Below are 21,512 nucleotides of genomic sequence, written 5' to 3' on the forward strand. Positions count from 1 at the left end.
AGACTTCGCTCTAACTGGGATTTACGACTGAGACAAAACAAGAAATAAATGTGTTGCTGTGTTTGCGATGCAGCGCCACGTTTTCAGAATCTTGGGGTGATTTCTCAGCCTCATCAAAGTCCTCAGAGTTTCGTTCTCTCCACTACTGTAGATCAATAACTGCTGCCACTACTACTAAAACAGCTCCAGGCATCGATCGAGCTGTCCAAGACTGCAGGCAGCTGCGATGTGAATTCTATTTTTAGGTGGACGTTCCCTTCAGAATAAAAGGTTAAGCAAAGGGCCGGAGGATATGTTGTGCTAAGCTCCAAATTTAAGATGACAAGTTAGCTAGCTCTACCATTCCAACACACATTTGGGAAAATAGAAACTGCCAAAAAAGAAGATATATTTGAAACTATATAGAATATATATGCTCCGTTTCTTTATAAAATGATAGCACATGAATCAACCGTGTACTTTTTTGGACCTTAATGCTCTCTGCCTCAGGCTTTATTGTGTCACATGGAAAAATTTGCTTTTGTAAAATAAATCTCAAGGAAGTAAACAACTTTATTTATGTAGAACTGATCAAAAGAGTAGTTACAAGGAACAATTTTGAAAGATTATTGAAATATGACCAAGTGTAATATGCAAAACGCAGGAGCTATAATTCTTTGATAAAGATAGTATTATAATAAAGTACTGTAGTGCTACAGAGATTCCCTGGCCTACAAATCACGTTCTCAAGATGTAAGATAAACTGTTTGTTTGATACAGAATACTTCATCATGATATTAATAGGTTGTTTTTTTGGTGATAATTTAACTTGCGATATCTGTCAAAATAATCACAATATGATGTTTTATATCGTGCCGCCCTAGTTACGAGTGATTTACAGAAAGAACAAAAGACAGACGTCAACATAGAAACAAAGTGTACCAACTACATATATCGAGTGAAGAAAAAGCCAGAAGCTAAGATAGTAAAATAATGTTGTAGTACTGTAGTGTGTTCAGGCTGCTGGAGCTTCATTGAAGATTTCACTGTAAAGATCTGCCTGAGGCACTTAATGCATTCGGATTGCTCTTGTGCTACATACAGGCCAAAAATGAAACGTTGTGCAGCTGCATTGATTCAAATAAATATAACAATCAACTGTCACATTTGACCCCGTTCAGAGTTTATCACTTACAAAAAGAGTCACTGCAGCACATGCTCACTTTGTCTTTGTGGTCGTTCAACAGGTAGGGAAAATATTTCTGTTTGTGTTTGTTTGACTCATCTTTCTAGACGCTTTCTCCACCCACGGCTTCATTTTCTGAGACATCCCCCCGCTGGCCTTTCCTACATCTCACATTAACACTGCCCACTGTGTGGCTTTTTGGAAGGAAGTAAGACTGAGTGTGTCATGAGGTCTATGTTTAGTAATAAAGTGATAAAAGGGTCCGGATATTCATGCAGATGGTTGAAAGAGAACTTTTGTATAATCTCTAGCATTTAGGGTTAGGTCATAATAAAAAAACTGCTGTGGGGATCCGTTCAGGTCAGACAGAGTCAGGGTGCTGCTGTTGTGTATGCTGGCTCACTGGAAAGGCTCTGCTACACTAAATGGAATGGACCCTTCATTAGATTAATCTCTAACGCCTGTGTTTACCATTCCATGTCAAAATAGCTGCTGTGAAAAAGGTCTATTAGGGATGGGGTAATACACTGGATGTGTGTAACAGCTGCCAGATATATGAAATATAGAGATTCCCGAAGTCCAACCTGTTTCGGTGTTTGTCAGTGTTACATTATGAGTTCATTAATGGTTGTCTTTAGAAAACTATGTTTCCAGTTGGTTTGCCACTAACCTGTCGTGAATGGACCAGGTAATCACTGTGTTGTTGACCCAAGGTCCTTATTGCTGTGTTTACTGTGTGCTGCCAGTTAATGAGTTCATACCAAAAGTGCAGAGAATTTGTTTAATAGTTCAGTTGATTATACAACTTTGGATGTCAGAGTTCAGCAAAATTCTACTTCATGGAAACGCTTTGTGCTGATTCACTTCTCCTTCATGAACAATTCCTCTCATAGCAATTATTCAATTTAATGTAATGTAGTGCAGTGTGTGCTGACAGAAGTGCTGATATGCCCCTGTAGAGCAGTACAGTGTGGCTGTTCATCACTGTTAATGTTTAACCTGGACCACCAGCTTTCTCGAGCAATGAACAGGTGGTTTTATTTGCTAAACCTGGCATGTACAATACTCACTCTTTTATTTGAATGTGCACTTTTTATTCTTTCCTCGTTGTTAACTTGTCAACTTCCTGATATGTTGTTCTGATTTCTACTGTGGTGTTGTTCACACTGTAGACTTACAGTACCTACCACGCTATACAACAGACTAACTCCAGACTCATGATTGTATGAACATTACAAGGGTCAACTGAACATGAAAGGTTGATCATATTTAGCCCTTTAAAGTCCGTAATGCTAAATTTGACAGCGCGTTACATTCTTAAAGTGTCTGCTTGTGTGTTGACAGATGGTATGTTTGGGAGGTGTCAGTCTGTTCCGGTGAAGGAGGTTTACACCTACGATGTCTCCCCGTCTGTGGTCCAACGCTTCAGGACACTGCTGGAGAAGCTCTCTAACAGAGGTATACACACACACACACACACACACACACACACACACACACACACACACACACACACACACACACACACACACACACAGTGACCCTTCCTAACTCTCTGGCTGGCTAACTAGCACGTTTTGATAAGATTAGCTCAGTCTCAGCTGCAGCAGAAAGGACTGAGAGGCAGAGAGAGCTCGAGGTGAGTCGACAAAACATCCAGCAGAGAATCCAGGACAGAGAGAAAGATGTGAAGGAGCTTCAACAGGAGGTGGAGGCTATCAATCACTCTGCTGATAAAGCAGTGGAGGACAGTGAGAAGATCTTCACTCAGCTGATCCGTCTCATCCAGAAAAGAAGCTCTGATGTGAAGCAGCAGGTCAGATCCCAGCAGGAAACTGAAGTGAGTCGAATCAAAGAGCTTCAGGAGAAGATGGAGCAGGAGATCACTGAGCTGAAGAGGAAAGACGCTGAGATGAAGAAGCTCTCACACACAGAGGACCACACCCAGTTTCTAGAGATTTTACACAGTGACTGAAGTGGATGCTCTGCTTTCACAACAACTGAGAAACAGAGAGGAATTCTTACAGTATGCACGCCAAAACACAATGGATCCCAATACAGGACACCCCTGGATTATGTTATCAAAGGGAAACAATAATTAACTATAATTTTTTAGGTTTTCATTCCTATCAAGTCCTGAGTAGAAAGATTCTGACTGGAAGTTGTTACTGTGAGGTGAAGTTGGATGCATTAGTCAGAATAGCTGTTGCATACAAGCATATTTGCAGATCAGGGAGCTATAATGAATGTGCATTTGGACACCATGACAAGTCTTTATATTGTCTTTGTACTACAATGTCAGTTAAGCCGACTCTCGAGGACGTAGTAGGAGTGTTCCTGGATACTGAAACTATGACTCTCGTCCAGACAGTCACTCAGCCCCTCTATGATGGCCTTCATTATTCTGAAGGAGACAATGCGAGGTGTGTGAGCTGAAGTAGACAGGGTGTTTTCTAGTGGCAATGGGTTAGATTCTCTTTTTTGATTTTTAATTTTTGTTTGTGTTTTTGTTTTTGTGAGAATCACATGGTTGCATGCACCAGATATCAGCTGTCACTCAAGCTGTGTCGTCGTCATTGTATTATCCTTTGAGATTTGAGTTTCTGCAGGTGGCAGTCACAGCCTGGGGGTTATTACTGCTCATGCTAACAATGTAGCGGTTGGGCTGTTGATTCCATACCAGAAATGTTATTGAATAGAATACTAAGGAATGTGTGACTGCAACCTGCAATACAGATTAACCAGGGAACAGAATTATGCTTTTACATGAACTGTGATCTCATTGTAATCATATCTTAATCAGTGAGGGAGAGGAGGAATGTTAAATTGATTTATTTGTTTGTATTTGTGTTGTGAAGTACAGAGAACAAAAGTCTTTTTAGCAATTGGATGTCAGAAATGTACAAATATGGTAAAATTATATCAAAGTTTTTATATCAAAACCTTAAAGGTGCAAGAGAAAAGAAAAACTCAAGTGCAGTCTGCACCAGTGGACCAGAGTTTTTATTGAATGTAACTATATGATTTAAGTGAAAGTGAAAACCAATTCTCAATTAATTAATCGATTTATTATAATAATAAGTTTGCTTGTTTTTGGCAGACATTTGAAGCCGGGCTTTGTCATTAATGCCGCTCTCACAACACAAATGCATCACTGACACAATCCAGTTTCTCCAGTTGTTGATAAGGGAGGTGAGACTAGTCCAGGTTTATATAAAATCATTTCCCAGTGCTTTGACCTATTGGAATCCAATTTTTCTCTTTTAATACTTTTATTTCACCTTAATTGTCACTCTTTAACCCTCCACCCTGTCTGACAGTATCACATACAGCATATGTTCTGTACGGGAACCTAAAGGAAACCTCTGTGGGTCTGAACGCCGTTTGCCTGCTAAGCAGGAGTTAGTGTCTAATGGGTCACAGGTTTGAAGAGATTAATTGGACCAATGAAATGGCATTCACACAACTGTTCACCTCTCACTGCATACTTACTAACTTACAGTAGCATACAGCAGTTTATCTCACAAAAGACTAAAATAGGAATAGATGAATAATAAAGAATCTGAGTGTGAATTAAGACTTAAATAAATGTGAAATGTTGTTTGGATTTTAAGTCAGGGAAATTTTTAATAACGTGTGCAAATATTGAACCGTGATCAGTTGCTGCTTATCACTTTTTCTGGTGTAATAATCTGCTGTTATTGCACTGTACCACTAGAGGGAGGCAGAGACCTGTGTGACAGCCCATTGGACATCAGTGAACATTTCATCAACTTTCATCATGCAGGTTTGCTTTGAATAACAGAACCTGGACTACATAGGAAAAGACTCTCCAGAGTTTAGCGTTTTCATGACTGCACCGGCTGAAGAGAGAATGATGTCAGAAAAGTACAACACTTGTTTTGTGAGGAGTTTACTCCATTTAATTCTTTTCCCACCATCTTTTCTTTTGAGCTTGATTTGGTGGCCCTTCCTCCCTCCCCCTCTGCAAAACAACAAAAAACAAACAAAAAAACCCTGCTCCTCTGGTTTAATTCGCCGGATCGGCACACTGCGGGAGAGCCGGAGAAATATTCAGATTTCACAGAGAGGCGACGAGTTTGGAGGCATTTGTCAGGCGCTCTGAAGTGAAATGAATTATGCAAATGAGATGTTTGGCCCCGGCTGTCTGCAGAAGCCATTAGGGAGGACAAAACTCTAAAGACACTGAAGCATCTGCATTTCAGACCCTGCCAGTCCACTGAAAAGATAACAGTTTGCTCTCTCCTTATCTCCTTATATTATAAACACACACATAAGCATCAACTCTTTCTTTCTTTCCTTCTAGTCTATGGAAATTCAATGGGCACTGATGTTCGGCACCGGTGTCCGCGTGTACTTGTGTGGACAGTAAAGCAATAATTCAACCTTTTGGGAAAAACGCTCATTCACTTTCTTGCTGGGAGTTATAGGAGAAGATCAATACCACTTTCTTCAATGTGAAAATACAGGGAGACTAGCTGTTTCCCACAGGTTCCAGTCTTTATGCAATGCTAAGCTAACTGTCTGCTGGCTGCAGCTTCATATTGTTAGACAGATTGACATGGTAGCGAACAAAGTGTACTTCCCAAAATGTCGAAGTATTTCTTTAAAGTAAACATGTAAAGGTTAGGTTTAACAGTGGGTCTTCTGTTCCTATTGTTGGCCTTTGTTTCTGTCAGTTATAATCACATTGTACTCAAACTCAACCCCAAACCCAGAGAGTGGAAGAAACACAAGCAACCAGCCGATCAGACAGGTTGGAAACAGTTTACCCATTCTACAGAGTTTGGAGACACTGAAAGTGAGAGCACTTGAAATGTAGGTAATAGTCCCTTGTTGTGTAGGTGTGTGCACACAAATGAAGTGAGGCCTGCTTGAACTTTGACTTTAGCTCCAGTTCGCTGCTACTCTCACGCGACATATCAAAATATCCAACGCAACCTTATGGTGGTTAATGTACGCCATCCGTGCTCTGCTCGCTCTTTTGCTGCTTTGCCTGCTGGGACATAGCTCATCACATTTCATGTAACACCTCCATGAGTGCATTAACCTGTAGGCTCTTCAGACTGCCAGCCCAAATCTGTTTTTTTTTTTTGAATATCCAGATTGTATCCACACTGACATGAGAAAGTCCAGACAGCAACATACTACATGAAATTCAACCACATTTGGAGGTGGTTTGAAATGCATTTCCAATCGGATTTCTGCAGATGCTTCTCACTCCAGATGCTTCGGCCGCTCATATCAGCGGAAGGGCATCAGAGCGGCTGAGCCCAATCAGGCTGCTACTGTTATTGACACACAAATCCCATCTGATCCCTTGCAAATAACAGTGCGAACAGTCTGTCTTAGAGGTCTGATCTGCAGTCTGAACAAATCTTCGTCAGACATAAAAAGAGAAAAGAAACTAATTCTCACAGCAAATGATTGGTATTTATGGTTATAAATAACTTTTGATCAATAAACAATCAGTTATCAAAATGCTAATAATCGTAATAATTCACTTGATACTCAATTCCACATGACTGAATAAACTACGGTAATTAGAGTAGGCAGTTTGGCTAAATAGGAGTTTGTTTCCAACCTGTCTGATTGTCTGTTCCTTGTCCTGACTCATTTTTAGATGTGTCTTGTCAAAAATCACAGTGAACAAAGTGTTATTATTATCGATGGGAAAAACTGCGTCAAAAAATAAGACCCAAGTTGTAATAATCTGGAGCTATCCTTTAACATACTGTTGTCTTTCTCTCTAATGGCTTACACTTTTCAGACAGCTGTTGCTGCGATTGTGTTCGCCCCCTTCCGTCCGCCCACACACACACTCAGAAACACATTGGGCCCTCCTCCCACTCTCACAGCAAACTAAATACCCTGCAGATGTGAAGCCATTTAAAAGCCAAGGTCAGGGCAGCTATTAGCCCACAGCGACGTCCTCTTCAGTTGGCACACAACATCCAAACCCTACTTGACCTCCCTGTACCACCTTTCAGAGACTTTAAAGACGCAATCTGTTGTAATATTATATTATCAAGTGTCTGTTTGTTTCCTCTGCAACAGTGATTCACTACAACTGTGTCAGTCGACCAAAAGACATGCAGATAGTTTGGGTTTAAAGATATGCCTGTGACCTGTGACCTATGACCTGTTAGATTTCTGCCTCCACCACAAGACAATAAAGGTTGAACGTTTTAGTTTGTGGTGATAAAAACTTAAAGTTACCAGAAGCAACATCCTGTTTCTAATCCTAAGACCCTGCTCTCAGTAGTTTCCACTGAAACTACGTTATCGATCAAAGTAAGGTCTGTGTATCATCCAGAGTAATCCAGATACTATCTTCTTGTTTTCATCATGTGACCTAAGTATGTAGTAACCCCTGCCTCCGTTCAAACATTTCTCTGGCTGACCGTTGACTCCTGGTCAGTGACCTTTTCCAGTCGATGCTGTGGACGGTTTTGGTCTACTGTAGTTTTCACAGAAAGCTGAAATAGTCTTTTTCATTCAGTCTCTTGTCCAGGGTTGAAATTTCATTGTTGAACTTCTGATGGAAAGTTGCATCAAAGGTGGCATCAAAGTCAATGCAGCTGAACCAGTTATATATCGCCTACATTACCCACAGTGCAACTGGGCTTGATCCACTGCATGTTGCACACTGACAATCAAAAATGAAGTACAAGAACAAATGCAACCTCATGCACCCACACACAGAGCTATGCTGGAAAAAGATTTACATATCGTGTAGCTTTGACCATGGAGTGTAAGGTACAGCAGTCAGTGTGCACATTTCTTAAAAACACACAAAAAGACAAGAAGAAGACAAACATTTGGATCTGAGATGCCACAAACACCCAGTAGAAGTTCACTTCAACTGCTTGTATGAGTTATTTTTGGACTAGTCATATTGTATGGGGAGTTTTACATGGACCAGACAAACATATTGTGTTGCTAAGGTGTCAGGATTGGTTAAAAACAAAACTTGTCACAACTTTTTTCCCTGCTAGAAGCCTTAATCTGCTCTCTCACCTTGGTTGCTTTGACACTGCAAACAGCAGTGAGTGTGGTTGCGCTTCGGGGTTTGGAAATTAGATTTGCATAAGTTGATAAATCATCATGCCCATGGTTATAATTACTGTGACTCTGAATATGGCCGTTGGTGGTTGCATAATTTAGTCAGAATGTGGAAATGGTAGAAGAGAAAACCAGTGGATCTGAAAAAAGAGAGAATGCAAAGCGAACCAAAGCTCCTACAAAACAGTTTTTCTATTCTTTGTTAAGGCACGAAGGCTCTGACCTCTGACCTCCTCGCTGTTGTCTGCTTTTATTTTTGCCCATCTAGGAACTGAAGCTCATTATCTGTTGATCCTTGTGGATTAAAGTACCAGCTTCGGCCCTGAAAACATCCTGTTCCTTCGCCCCTTTTTCACCGCAGAGTCTCATTTAGTCAGCTGTTAAGATGTGGAAGTATCTCACTCAAAGTGCACTTGTACCACGACTGGCCGGCAGCCTCCTGCCCACATGTCTGTGAGAAGCGTAGAGTCACTCTGAATATCCTGGCAGGGGCTCCAACGTTTATTAACCTGTCGTGTCAGATGCCGTCTGTTCACCCGCCGCTAACGCCCGTTTTCTCAGCCACCATGGCTGCCATTAAAAGCTCCGTTTTATGGCTCTTTGATGGCGAAAGCTGGCCTGACACACTGTGCAGCTGTTAAAGAGAGGCTTGTGCCTGATCCGTGGCAGTTGGGGTCGTAATTCATTTTGCAGGGATCTAAAGAAGGTGTCCGGGTGCTGAAATGGTCTGTAACGAGTAGAGCTGATTTAATTAGATTCACTGCTCATCAAGGCAGAAGTGTAGATTCGATTGTTAGAAAATGTGCTGTTGGTTGACCATCTGAAGTATAATGAGATGTTGGCAGTGGTAGAGTCTTGTTCAGGATGACTCATGAAAGGCTATCTGGGTAGAGATGGATATTTAAAGTGGCTATAATCGATATTTTTCTAAAGACAACGTATCAAATAGCAATGTGAAAACAATGTGCAAGCTCGTATGAACCTACAGAGAGTTATTACCTCGGCTTTATGGAGCATTACAGCGAGTTTCAGCTCATTGTTTAGCAACTTTACTGTTTTGGGTCGCTCTCACCCCTCTCATGGTGTTGTTTTTGGCCCCAGCAGGCCGCTGTTTTCAGAGAAAAAGCTCTAAAAGCCCTCTGTACACTACCTGCTCAGCACCAAACAGCAGACAGACACAGTCAGGTGAACATAGAGGAGCATTTAGCAGCTAAAGAGCCATTTCCCTCAGGAGTGTGTAGAGACCAAAAACAACTAAAAGAGGGTGAACAGTGTGAACAGTGGACATGTGCTTGTGGGAGTGTCTGTGTGTGTATTTCTGTGACAGGGTAGACTTTGACTGACCTCAGAACTTACCAACAACTCCAGTTATTTCTGTTGTTTATCTCTCAGTCTCTCTCCTTTTTCCTCCTTTTTAAAGCCTCGGGACAGGCTCAATATTTTCACTCAAAATGAGACATTTTCAACTCGAGCAAATGCGTTTTTGCTTCAATTCATGCTGCTCCGGGCAAACTCGCATCCTCTGATGCCTTTGCATTGCCTTCATATGCAAGTCTCCACTTCTAATATTAACTTTGCCCAACTTAAGCGAGTTCTTTCTCCCTTGGTAGACAATTATATGTTTCATTCTGTTATTATGGTTTGACTTTAAACCCTCCCTCAGTCATTGTACAAACACATACGACTGCTGTATGCTTAAGTTGTGTAATCTTGTAACTGTGATGGTGATTTATATTTTTTCAGTTCAGGTGAAGGATTACATGTCCCTGATGGATACATTAACAAATGAAGACTGCTTTTTAATGTGTGCTCTAATTTTAATTGTGGACCTATTTATTTGATTTATACATTCACAGTATGAACCATAAATGTTATAATAAACTTGTGTATTTTACCAAAGTTCATTAAGAATTGATCCCCCTTATTATTACCTTATTGGCTGTTTTTGCAGGGCAGCTGACTCCTCCTGCTGCTGTTAGAAACAGAGTGATACAAGGTAGCTGAAAGAGATAGATATAATTCACATCTGCAGCTCTCACATGTCACAAAAATTAAGATATATATATGCATTAGCATATAACACTAAACATACAGGACCTGCTGCCTAAAACTATATAACAACAGCAAATCACATACTTATGTTAGCTACTGGTGCAACTGCAACTCTTTATGTCATCATTATGTCAATGTGACTTTGACTTCCATGTGTTCAGTTCAACCAATATCATATCTCTATGAACCAATCATTTTGTTACTGTCAGAATTTGAAACCATATATTTCTGCTCTCATGGTTCTAATCACCCAGCACTCTCTGTATATGTCTTCAGCAGTTTGTATTGTGTGCTGTAACAGAGTGTGGGTTGTCATTTCCTTCTGAAAACTTGAGATATTGGGTTTACAGCTGACAGCAGTGGTGCTCTCGTTCTCATTTTAAGTGTGCGTCCTCTGTGCTGGACCCACACATCCTGTGGCATCACATCTGGAGCTGCAGTCTGTATTACTCGAAATCTTTCAGGAACGTCATCGTTCATCTGCCAAATGCCTCGGTTCATGTTGTGCTTTGCGCGCCGCAGCCATATTTCCGGTAACATTTCGTTCCGCTACCCCATCTGGCGTTGGCGCCTGCTCCTCTGTTCGGTTGCCAAAAAGCTGTGTTTGGATGCATGTTAAGCATAAGAAACAGACGTGAATGCCCAAGCAGCTCATCAAACTTGTCCTTTTGTACACTTGCTGAAATGCAGAAGAGAATTTTTGCTTTGTCACTGATGCTCATACTCTTCACTTGCCAAGTCCAGTAAGTGCACAGGAATGTCTGCCTGACATTGGTACTGAGACAGTTTGACAACTAATAAAAATGTTACCCAGAGGAGAAGTGACACAAATGCCCAAACTGCTCATCAGTTTGTCCTCTTGTGCACTTGTTTCAACAGAGAAGACAAAGTTTTTGCTCAGTCACTGACACAGAATCACTCATATAATAACTGATGTGAAATAAGGACAATGGATGCAGAAATGCAACCAATGATATTGAAGTATTGAACATGAATTATCAGTTGACTCCAAGTGAAGCATTTATCATGTATATAATATGATCAAATAAATATATATATATATATGTTAACATATATCATGAGAAAGATTTTTAAAAAGGAACTTAAAGGTCCAGTGCATAGGACTTATTGGCATCTAGTGGTGACGTTACAACTAACTGAACACAGCTCGTGTCTTTGATGACCTGTGAATGAGTGTAAAAAAAAGCTTCTGGCACAATGCCCCCAGGTCTTTTTGCTTTCTACCACTAGGGGGCATAAAAGTTGAAACTAGCTTCATGACTAGATGAGAGTTTTGGTCAGTCTCAACTATTGAATGGATCTCCATGATATTTTTTTTACAGACATTCATGGTCTCCAGTCTTTATCCGAATTTATCTGACACCTTCATCTGGTCAAAATCTTACTACTTCTGTTGATAGCTGCAAATACCTGCAAAGCTCATTCCCATCAGCCTCAGCTGTACTCTCTGTTTAATGCTAATTAGCAAATGTTAGCATGCCATTGCCCTAAACTAACACAATGAACATGGTAAAGTGACAGTCGTTAGAGTCAGTTGAAGTGTGAATGGGTCTCAAACTGCCCGGGAAGGGATGTCAGGATTATCTGCAATATTAGTGGCTTTTTTTCAAACAGTCTGACTACAGATCAGAAGTCAGTTTAGAATGAAATAATGTTAATGTAAAGTCAGATAAAGCTGTGAGTAGGGTTTGAACCATGCAGAGATCCCATTGGATTTTAAATCAAATGCATTTAACTGCTTTCCTTTGTCTTGGTTGACTGCCACACCCTAACCTCTCTAAGTCTGGTACTTGTTTAATCTCACCTTAATATACAACCATGATGTAAGTTAGTAACTTGTGTTACATAAAGCCACAACCTGTTGTTTTTAAAGTTGCATACCGCTGTGAGCAAGGTTCGAATCTGCGCGGGAAACCCCATTGGATTTCAGGTCCAATGCCTTAACCTCTCGACCATCACAGCTGCTACTCTCTGTTTAATGCTAATTAGCAAATGTTAGGATGCCATTGCCCTAAACTAACACAATGAACATGGTAAACATTATAAATGCTACACCTACATTCTAGCATTAGCATTTTGAGCATTTTAGCACTTTTACTCGCGTCTTTGTCATGTTGGTGATGCAAATATCCACGAGGGCTCATTGTAAACTGTACTGCTTCTCAGGTAAGCGCTTGTACAGTGTATTTCCAATTAGCTCATCAAGCCTGTACTCCTGAACTGTGGCAGGAGGAGGAGAGGAGAAATAGTTTCTGCTTAGTCACTGAAACAGCAAGCCACTCACCAGAGTCTCCAAGGACATCGTGCTGTTGCCTTGTCTCCTCTACTAATGAGTGACCTAATGAGTTTAGGAAAACTACTGCATGCTCAGCAGTTTCTCGCCCTTTCTAGCCCATACTCACTGCATATCATCTGGGCTTCTTTTGTGCATAAAACTCACTTTTTGCGGACCCCCATTGCAGTGTTACTCACAGTTCAATTCAGAATTCGTTCTTTCTATCAGGTATAGACCTGCCTCCAAATGGAAATAATAGAGTTCCTCTATGTTGTGATGTGGTTCTAAAGGTTCTCTGTGTTTCTGTCTGTAGGTTTGACCTGGGAAGATGACACTACTCAGCAGGTTCTATCCAAGGAGTTATCCAAACTGAGGAGGATTCCCTACAGGCCACAGCAGAATGGAGCTGCCTACAACACGGACAGCAGGTCAGATGTTTCCCCAGTTTCCCCATCAGTAGCTCCATGGAGATGTCTCACTGTCCCACCATGGTTCAAAAACTGTTCCGAGGCTGTTTCAAGAAGATATTTTAGACAAGTCTGAAGTGTTAGGCCAATGCAGACTGTTTCACAACAATAAAGACTGAGTTATTTTAAGCCTGAAAAGTTAGCCACCCCACCCTTAGGCTAACTCACAACTAAGGGCCATGTTTCATCAGTGGCCAGTGGCACCAAATGACAAAAAATGACTGATTTGTGTTGTGAAGCTAGCAATGAGAAGGGAATGGAGGTTTATAAATGTAAACTGCCAAAAGGTACAGGAAGTCTCTTCACACGAGTCACAGTTTAGTTAGTCAGATTTTTTTGGTGGCTCTGGCTGAGTGGTGGAGAGTCGAAGGCTTTTAACCTCTGAATGATAATTTACACCTTGAGGGTTTTTGAGGTCACTGGTGGATTGTTAGTCAACCCGACAGTCATTAGAGTCAGTTGAAGTGTGAATGTGAATTAAACTACCTGGGAGGGGATGCCTTTACTGCTTTGCAATCAGAGTTTTCCTTTGTCTGTGTTGTATGTTGACTGCCACACCCTAACCTCTCTAAATTTGGTACTTGTCAAATCTCGCCTTATGGTGCTATCCATTTGTCTCGTGAACTCGGAGCCCGAGTTGGAAAGTGTAAATCTCGCAGCTATCTCGTGACATTTCACCAAGACACACCCCCTTTTGGTCGGAATTTCAGCCGTCCAGCTCGGGGTACCTCACAGTACACCGAGCTAAATGAGGACGAACGTACGACCCGCAAAACAAAGATGGCAGCGCCCATATTGAGATATATTTTCTTTGTATTTGTACTATGTTGGTTGTTTTAATGTCGATTTCAAATGCTCCTACACACTTGTTTACATTGCTGCTTTAGTCCGGTCACCAATTTATGCATTGCACGGTGTTGCTGTGCGTGCAATACAATCTAAAGTTTTGTTTTCGAAAAGTTTTTTGTTTGCTAAATAGGCTAATGTAGCTAACAATAACACTAGCCTGCCACGGCCCTGGTGGCCCCTGGAGGCCCCTGGTGGCCCCTGTTGGCTCGAGAAAAACGCCACGGCACTTGTTGAAATTGAAATAGGCGAAAATGGCAAAATATTATTGAAATGTAAGACTTGCAATAACGGAATTACTTGAAATGTTAGTGTTTCTGTAGAAAAACATTATTATTTCACCTTGAGCTTGTTTAGAAGAGCCACAAGCAATAACAAGACAGCTGCTGCACTTCTTTCCGACTCATAATGCCCAAAGACAACTGGAACGCTGTAAGTGGTACAAGCCAGGCAATGACGTCACGTTCTCGCGGCAGAACAACTCGGGCTCCGAGTTCACGAGACAAATGGATAGCACCATTAATATACGACCATGATGTAAACAAGCAATTTGCGTCTTTGACTGTGTTACATAAAGTTGAATACCGCTGTGAGCAGGATTTGAACCTGCGCGGGGAAACCCCATTGGATTTCGAGTCCAACGCCTTAACCTCTCGGCCATCACAGCTGTAAGACAGTGCTGTAGGGTTCCAATAAGTCTCAAGGCTCCTTGTGGAAACATGACCAACATTGGTGTAATGCTGTAAGCAAGTCCTGTTTACTGTCTGAACCCTCCACAGCTGGCCAATTGTTTCTTGAGTGGGTGTAACTATTAGTTTGTTGGTTTCTGAAAGGTACAAAAGCTGTCCAACACAGTCAACCCAACTCAAATTCTGCGTTCACATCATGTGGGATGGATGGTAGCGATGGGACAGATTCCCATGTTATCGACTCATCACGGTTGTTACCTAAAACGGAACGTCAAACGACAGGAAGTCTGGGGAATTCTAAAGTCACTCAGTCGATCGTCTTACCCTTGGTAACACTTTATTCTCTCTTTTTGGATTGTCTCAACTAGTCATTGGAACTGAGTCAGTTTAATTACAAGTAGCTGGTTTCTGAAAGGTCCAAAAGGGAAGGTAGTGATGGGAAACACTTACCAGCATCCTCCTCAAATGACATCTGGCATGCAGTTTAGAGGATTCTTAAATCACTGAATCTTCACTCTCTCTGTTGTCCCGACTAGTCAGAACAGTAATTGAATTGTTTGCCTAAGCATTTAAACTTGTATCGCTGTGAGCAGGATTTGAACCTGCGCGGGGAAACCCCATTGGATTTCGAATCCAACGCCTTAACCTCTCGGCCATCACAGCTGCTTTGATAGAGAACACAGTTTTATTGTGTGTCTTTGTCAATTAAACATGTTGACCAGATTGTTTCAGTTCTTTTGTTTTTTTATACTTTCATCTGAACTCTCTGTCTCATTCTACTCGTGAGAGCTGCTCTAGCTCAGAAAGCCTTAATAAATAGCTCAGCTGTTTAGCAGGTTTATTAACACGGAGGTTGGGAGGTTGTGGTGTTTAATCCTGTCTTGACCTTTAAAACCAACAACATCTCTGCAATCAGGTCTAATAAAGACATGTATATTGTAGTTAGATCTTAGAGAGGATGTGCCTTCCCAGTAGTTTGTTTGTGGGGCTAAACCAAAGTGTGTTGAACCCAAGATGAACACCCAAAGGTACAAAAGGTAGCACACATAGATTTCCCAGACAAAGTTGACTAATCTCAATTTCACCTATTTATTTTGTCTATGTCAGATCAACATGCTAACGTTCCAGCCTGATGGCCTTTATCTGAGCTCTGTGTGCGCCACCTTTTATACCTTTGGGTGTTCATCTTGGGTTCAACAAGACATTTATATTTTCTCCAGATGCAGCATTTTACCCAGTAGACTGAGTTCAGAACCAACCAATCAATTAGTGAAATAACCCAACTGATGTTGTAGGGTGAAGCCTCAAACGACAACAGCATAATATAAGCAGAGATGAACTGGGGTTTTTATATTGGCAAACAGGGGTCGGGGTGGTAAATTCAAGCAAGTTGAAGTAATGAGCCGTATTTTAGACGAGTACTATATCTTTATTTATATGTATATACTGTATATATTTGTATATTTAGATAGATAGATAGATAGATAGATAGATAGATAGATAGACAGACATAAATAAAGATATAGCATTAGTTTGAAATACTGAAGTGTACAGTGATGTTTTGTGACTATTCCTTCCATTTCCCCCCTTTCTCTCCCACAGGCCGGCAGCTGAAGCGATGGACCCAGTAGACCAGAGGGTGAAGCCAGTGGAGGTGGAGCTCAGCAGGAATCTGCAGACATACCTCCAACGTCTCGGCCTCCTTCCCAAGACGCCGTCTGCCTCCAGCCTGAGCCCCCAGGGCAAGGTGAGGGATTCATGGACGCTCCATTTGCCTCTTTCCTTGATGTTTAATCATTCAGAGTCCTGCTCAAGAGCACCTCAGCAGCAGTCGTTGAACGATGAGTAGGATTAAATCGGAACGTTTAGCACCATTTTCCCAGCACACCACCATGTTTTTCCTTTGGTTGCATTTTAAAATGTGTTCATTAAATTATTGATATTTTGCACAAAAACACATATTTTACACATAAAGTATTAAACACAACATCACCAGACTCATTTTAATTGTTAATAAAACTAGTAGAATACAGAACTCTGCAGGACTAGTAATACAGCTCTGAGTCTAGACTGTGGATGTCAAATAAAAATAAAATTAGGTCTCAAAAACATGTTCCTGCGTACAGATTTTGCTGTATCATTCTATAGTAGGTAGCTGTTCCTTTAATATCTCTGGGTGAATTAATCTGTTGTGTGTAATGTTGCAGATCAGTCAGCCAGACTGTTTTATGGCAATATAGTTTTTTATGATTTTTGACCTTATACTGCATTTAAACAGCCATTCCTATCTGTTTATCTATTACAGTTAATTAAACTTATAGAAAATTAACAATATCACATGATCTGGTGCTATCATGATAAAAAATATTAAATACAGGGTATACCATGGGATGTCAGTGAGTAAAGACTACAAAGCCATCGTGTTTCTTTACAGCTGCCAGCTGCATATTGGAGTTCTCAAGTCAAAGCCTCTACTAATAAATTAGAATATGCGAGATCTCACACACATGAATAAATATCTTCTGTAAACTCCAGCTCCTGTTGCTCCCTGTTTCACATGTGGGGGAGAGCAGGTGGGACATTTGTTTTTACCCCAACGTCTGCATGTACCCTCCGCCCTCTGTTCACAGCCACCTGCCTCCGTTTAAAAAAAAATAATAGAAAGTGCACACACACACACACACACACACACACACACACACACAAAACAGTCACACAAAGACACAAACGCACACACCTTCACAACGGGGAGCCCGGTGTCATCCTTCGTTGTCACTCCGCTCTCGCTCCTGCATCCTAACTGATGGTTTCTCCCAGCACGACCGCTATGAGCGAAATAATACCAGCAGAGAGTTCAGGAGTTCACCGCTCTAATTAATAACTCTCCACGTGACGGGTTCCTCCGCCATGTCCGCTGCTCAGGCTGAGGGGAGCGCGGTGCGGCTGAATGGCAGAGGCCTTTTGCTCCTGCTGGGGGATTGTGCCAAAAAGACTCGCAGAGCACGATGCCGCGGAGCCTGCAGGCGTCGCTCGGGGGCTCGTGGCCTTTTCTATTCAGGTTCACGTGTTTGGTGGAAACGAAAAAGGAGCAGGAGGACAGAAGGGGTCCCGGAGGGCACGAGTGGAATAAACTGCACCGACTGTGTGACATAGATGAATAAAGCTACCGGCAGTGACAAATATCAGAAGGGGCCTCGCACATACAAATCAAAAAGAAGTATGATGACTGTGAGGAACGTTAATGGCGGCATTGTTATGATAATTTTACCGTTAGTCAGGCTTGTTCCATTTCTGTGCTCCTAGGTGGGCGTTAATGGAGCCGGCAGTGACTCTGGGCTTTTGTTGCAGCTGATGGATGTGTTAATATGATTGCATAAATGGATTAATAACTTGTTTTTCAAAAATGGGCTTTATTTTCATGTCAATAATCATTTTGGATGAAAGTCTCAAATATTAAAGCAAAGTGTGGCTCCTGCATCAAAATGTCTTTTAGGCCTCTATGGTTTTACTCATACATGTTCTCTTTCAGATGAATTCTTATCATTTAATTTAGTACGTTGACACGATCTCCTTCAAGTAATAACGCATAAAAATGTATCTTTGATTCTTTTGTTTCCCGTTTTTTTGCATCATCCTGTTTGAATTAATCTAAAAAAAAAAGGTGGCGACGATTGATTGGCGCATAGGAGAGGAGCAGCTACAAAAATAAAATAAAAATTTGTATATATCAAAAACAAAACAATTTGACATAGTTACATAGAAATCTCTTGAATCACTATGTGTTTTTGCTTTTATTTAAAACAGTCTGGTCAAAATGTTTTATTTCTTTACATGTATGACTCAATTTCAATAGTTTTTTCCAGTTATTATGTTTTATCGACCTATGTTACTTTTTAGCTTTGATTGTACAGATTTTATGGATGTGAATCACAAGCAAAAATACCAATGTAGACACTGGCAGACGGGAGTTCAAAGGGTTAATCCATTTTAAACTGTATATAAAGCATTTAAACACTGTCAAATAAATAAAACATCTAACATAAAACTCTTATTTGACAAGAAATAAACAGTTTTTAAAGAATAAATCTGTTGATTTATTAAATCTTACCTATGCTATTTGTTTATTTTTTAAAATTGACATCTATTAGCTGGGCACACATATGATGACCAGTACTATACACCGCATTGCATGATGGTTTGGACTGACTGCACCGGACTGGCAGATGTAGTGCAGGTGAAGCTGCTCGGGCAGGATGACGTTTTACCTCAGAAACATCTCTTTCTGCATTCACATGCACGACAGCATCTCTCCTCATTATTTCAGTGCCATGTTTCAGTTTCAGACAACGAGCAGGTGGGATGTTTGTCTTGTTCCCAGAATTTGCATAAAGTACAGTTCTGTCACACACACTCCTAGACAGACACCAGCTTTGTATTTCTGTATTTTTTATTATTTCTATTATTCCTTTTTTTGGCAGTAGACAGCAGAGAGATGACAGGAAACGAGAGAGAGAGAGAGAGATGGAGAGAGAAACCAGGGTTGCAATTCATAATTCATTCATAATTCTTACTATTAAACATCTAAATTTTGCCTTTGAATGTTCTTGTTGTTACAGTACATTATTTTCTCTAAAGCAACTTCAATCTTCCCCGTGCACATTCTGTACAGTTCTGTACAGTCGGAGCAACTGGTGGTTGTCTTTCTCAAGGACACTACAACATGGAGGAGCTAGGACCGCCAACCCAACCCACTCTAACAGCTTCAGCTTGCTTTAAGGCTGCTTTCTTGGCCACCATAGAAAAATACATTTAAAAATATTTTATTTGAAAATTCTTTAAGTAAAAAACAGAAAACCACCATGTTGTTCATACTAAACATGCACAATACACAATAATAATCATAAACACTCAAGTACGCATTAAAAATCCTCCAGAAATCCCCATTTAATTTTATTTTATTGGATTTTGGTGCCAATACATAAAAATTCTGACTTTAACATCGAAATACTATTATCATGTGCGGCATATTCCTCAGGAGCAGATTAGAAGACATTAGTTAGGACATAATAATCCCATTACTCGACAGTTCTGTTTACTGTTAACTCATTGTGTGTGTGATTGTGTGTACGTTTCTTGACTCTTTCAGAGTGACCGTTTCCAGTCAGGCATCCCGGCAGACTTCTACCGCTCCAAGGCCCAGACTTCAGCTCAGAGGTCGTCTCCCTCCAGCTTTTCTTCTCTTTCTTCTTTCTTACCTGTGCAGAAGCAGCAGAGACCTCCGGCCGACCGGCTCCTAGCCACGCAGGCTGAGGGAGACCTTCTCCTGAGCACCCTGAGGCAGTATCTCTCTGGGCATCTGTCGCTGCACCGCGGGGGCGTGGGCCCCGAGGAGCAGGAGGCGCCCGCGTCCCGCCTGAGGCCGTTCTACAGCAACGGAATAGAAAACTCTGGGCTCAAAAAAGAGACCTCAAAACCCAGGCTTCTGAAGATGGGAAGAACTCAAGGGGCTGCAGTCAAGGACCCGCTGACGTCTGTGGATGGTAAGTGTTCTAAGGGGGCACCAGGAGGGGTTTTAACATCAGAGAATCATGGGGGTGTTTACTGACACGAAGAGCTTCACTGTAGGGCGTGTTATTCACTTTCAAGGCTGTCTAATAATCCATAATCACATACAAACGCATCTTTCATCCTTTAGCTGTGTAACTTTCAGTGCTGGAAAGCACAGAGAGGGTGTGGACTCTTGGCTCTGTGGTCGGTGGCATTGTTGTATTAGATCATTATAATACACGGACAACATGAAAAGGTTGTTTATTTCATTTTAAAGGTTGCAGTGCGGCTGGTTGAGAGCTCAATCAGTGCTATGTTGTATAATACAGGAGCAAGCTGTGAATTTAAAGTAGAGATAACACTGTATTGTGCCAAAGTCGTAATACAAGTCAAGTAAAGCTGCTAAAAACAACTCTAACCATGCTAACAGCAAGTATCAGTGGAAGTCGGGCTATCATGTCAACGTATTCTACTCATTGACGGTATATAATTATTGGACAGAACTTTAGGGTCTGTGAAGTTAAGCCAATACGTAAGTGTCTTAAACCTGCACCGTACATTTAATAACTGTCACACATCTTCCTCAACAGATGTAGTTTTTATGGACATTGTAGATTTTAAACCTCCATTTTTCTGAACATGTAAACCTGCAGTTACTGACAGGTGTGGCCACATGGGGGCGGCGGAAACAAGTTGTGAACAAAACATCATCTTTGAAGTTAACTTTAGTTAGCAATATTCACTTTGTTTTAACTCTGTTTTTGGTCTCTTCCACCTCCTGAGGGCTTTAAAGTGCTCCACCATGTTCGCTAGCTAGACGCTTAATGTGGTGCTGAGCAGGAAGTGTACAGTGGGTTTTTAGAAAACTTGAACACAGCTGACTGCTGCAACTAAAACTCCATTATGAGAGTGAACCACAACAGTAAAGTTGGAGCCAGACAGATAAACTAAGCTAAAAACTCACTAACTCCACGTCTCCTCCAGAGAGATTCATCGAGAAGGTTTTGAAGAACGTGGGAAGGCAACACGTGGACGTTGACGGCCTGACGCCTCAGGACTTGGACCAGCTGTCCCGCCTCATAGCTGATGCTCTGCAGGTGGTCGACCGGGACCAGGGACTGAACAGGGGCCTCGCCCGGGTCAGACCTGGACCGAGAGACCTGAGCGGAGAGCTGAGGGAGAGGGAGGAAGAAGAGGAGCAGGTTGCCAGGGATGAGGAAGAGGAAAAGTTGCTGGAGAGCGCTCCGACACTGAAACCACAGGAGATTACTCCTGTAGTGCCAGCAGCTCTTCAAGGTGATTTTATAGTGATTCCTTTTTTGTTTTTACACAATTAAAGTATTGAGCAAAAGCTGGAGAGCGAG

At 41.4% G+C, this 21,512-nt stretch overlaps 1 protein-coding gene and 3 non-coding genes across 4 annotated transcripts in view; 1 reads left to right on the forward strand and 3 right to left on the reverse strand.

Moving 5' to 3' along the window:
- The window catches only part of LOC127353100 (receptor-type tyrosine-protein phosphatase N2), a 223,353-nt gene that overhangs the window by 31,267 nt on the left and 170,574 nt on the right, over positions 1 to 21,512 (forward strand). Inside the window, exons 3-7 of the mRNA XM_051382123.1 lie at positions 2,510 to 2,623; positions 12,913 to 13,027; positions 16,204 to 16,348; positions 19,748 to 20,141; positions 21,133 to 21,444. Coding sequence (XP_051238083.1) covers positions 2,510 to 2,623; positions 12,913 to 13,027; positions 16,204 to 16,348; positions 19,748 to 20,141; positions 21,133 to 21,444 — 1,080 coding nt within the window. The remainder of the gene's footprint in view (positions 1 to 2,509; positions 2,624 to 12,912; positions 13,028 to 16,203; positions 16,349 to 19,747; positions 20,142 to 21,132; positions 21,445 to 21,512) is intronic.
- Positions 12,206 to 12,286, reverse strand: trnas-uga (transfer RNA serine (anticodon UGA)). The gene has a single exon. It is a non-coding gene; the product is annotated as a tRNA-Ser (tRNA).
- Positions 14,498 to 14,579, reverse strand: trnas-cga (transfer RNA serine (anticodon CGA)). Its single transcript has one exon. It is a non-coding gene; the product is annotated as a tRNA-Ser (tRNA).
- On the reverse strand, positions 15,183 to 15,264 carry trnas-cga (transfer RNA serine (anticodon CGA)). The gene has a single exon. It is a non-coding gene; the product is annotated as a tRNA-Ser (tRNA).

This window comes from Dicentrarchus labrax, unplaced genomic scaffold (genome assembly GCF_905237075.1).
Source record: "Dicentrarchus labrax unplaced genomic scaffold, dlabrax2021, whole genome shotgun sequence".
NCBI lineage: Eukaryota > Metazoa > Chordata > Actinopteri > Moronidae > Dicentrarchus > Dicentrarchus labrax.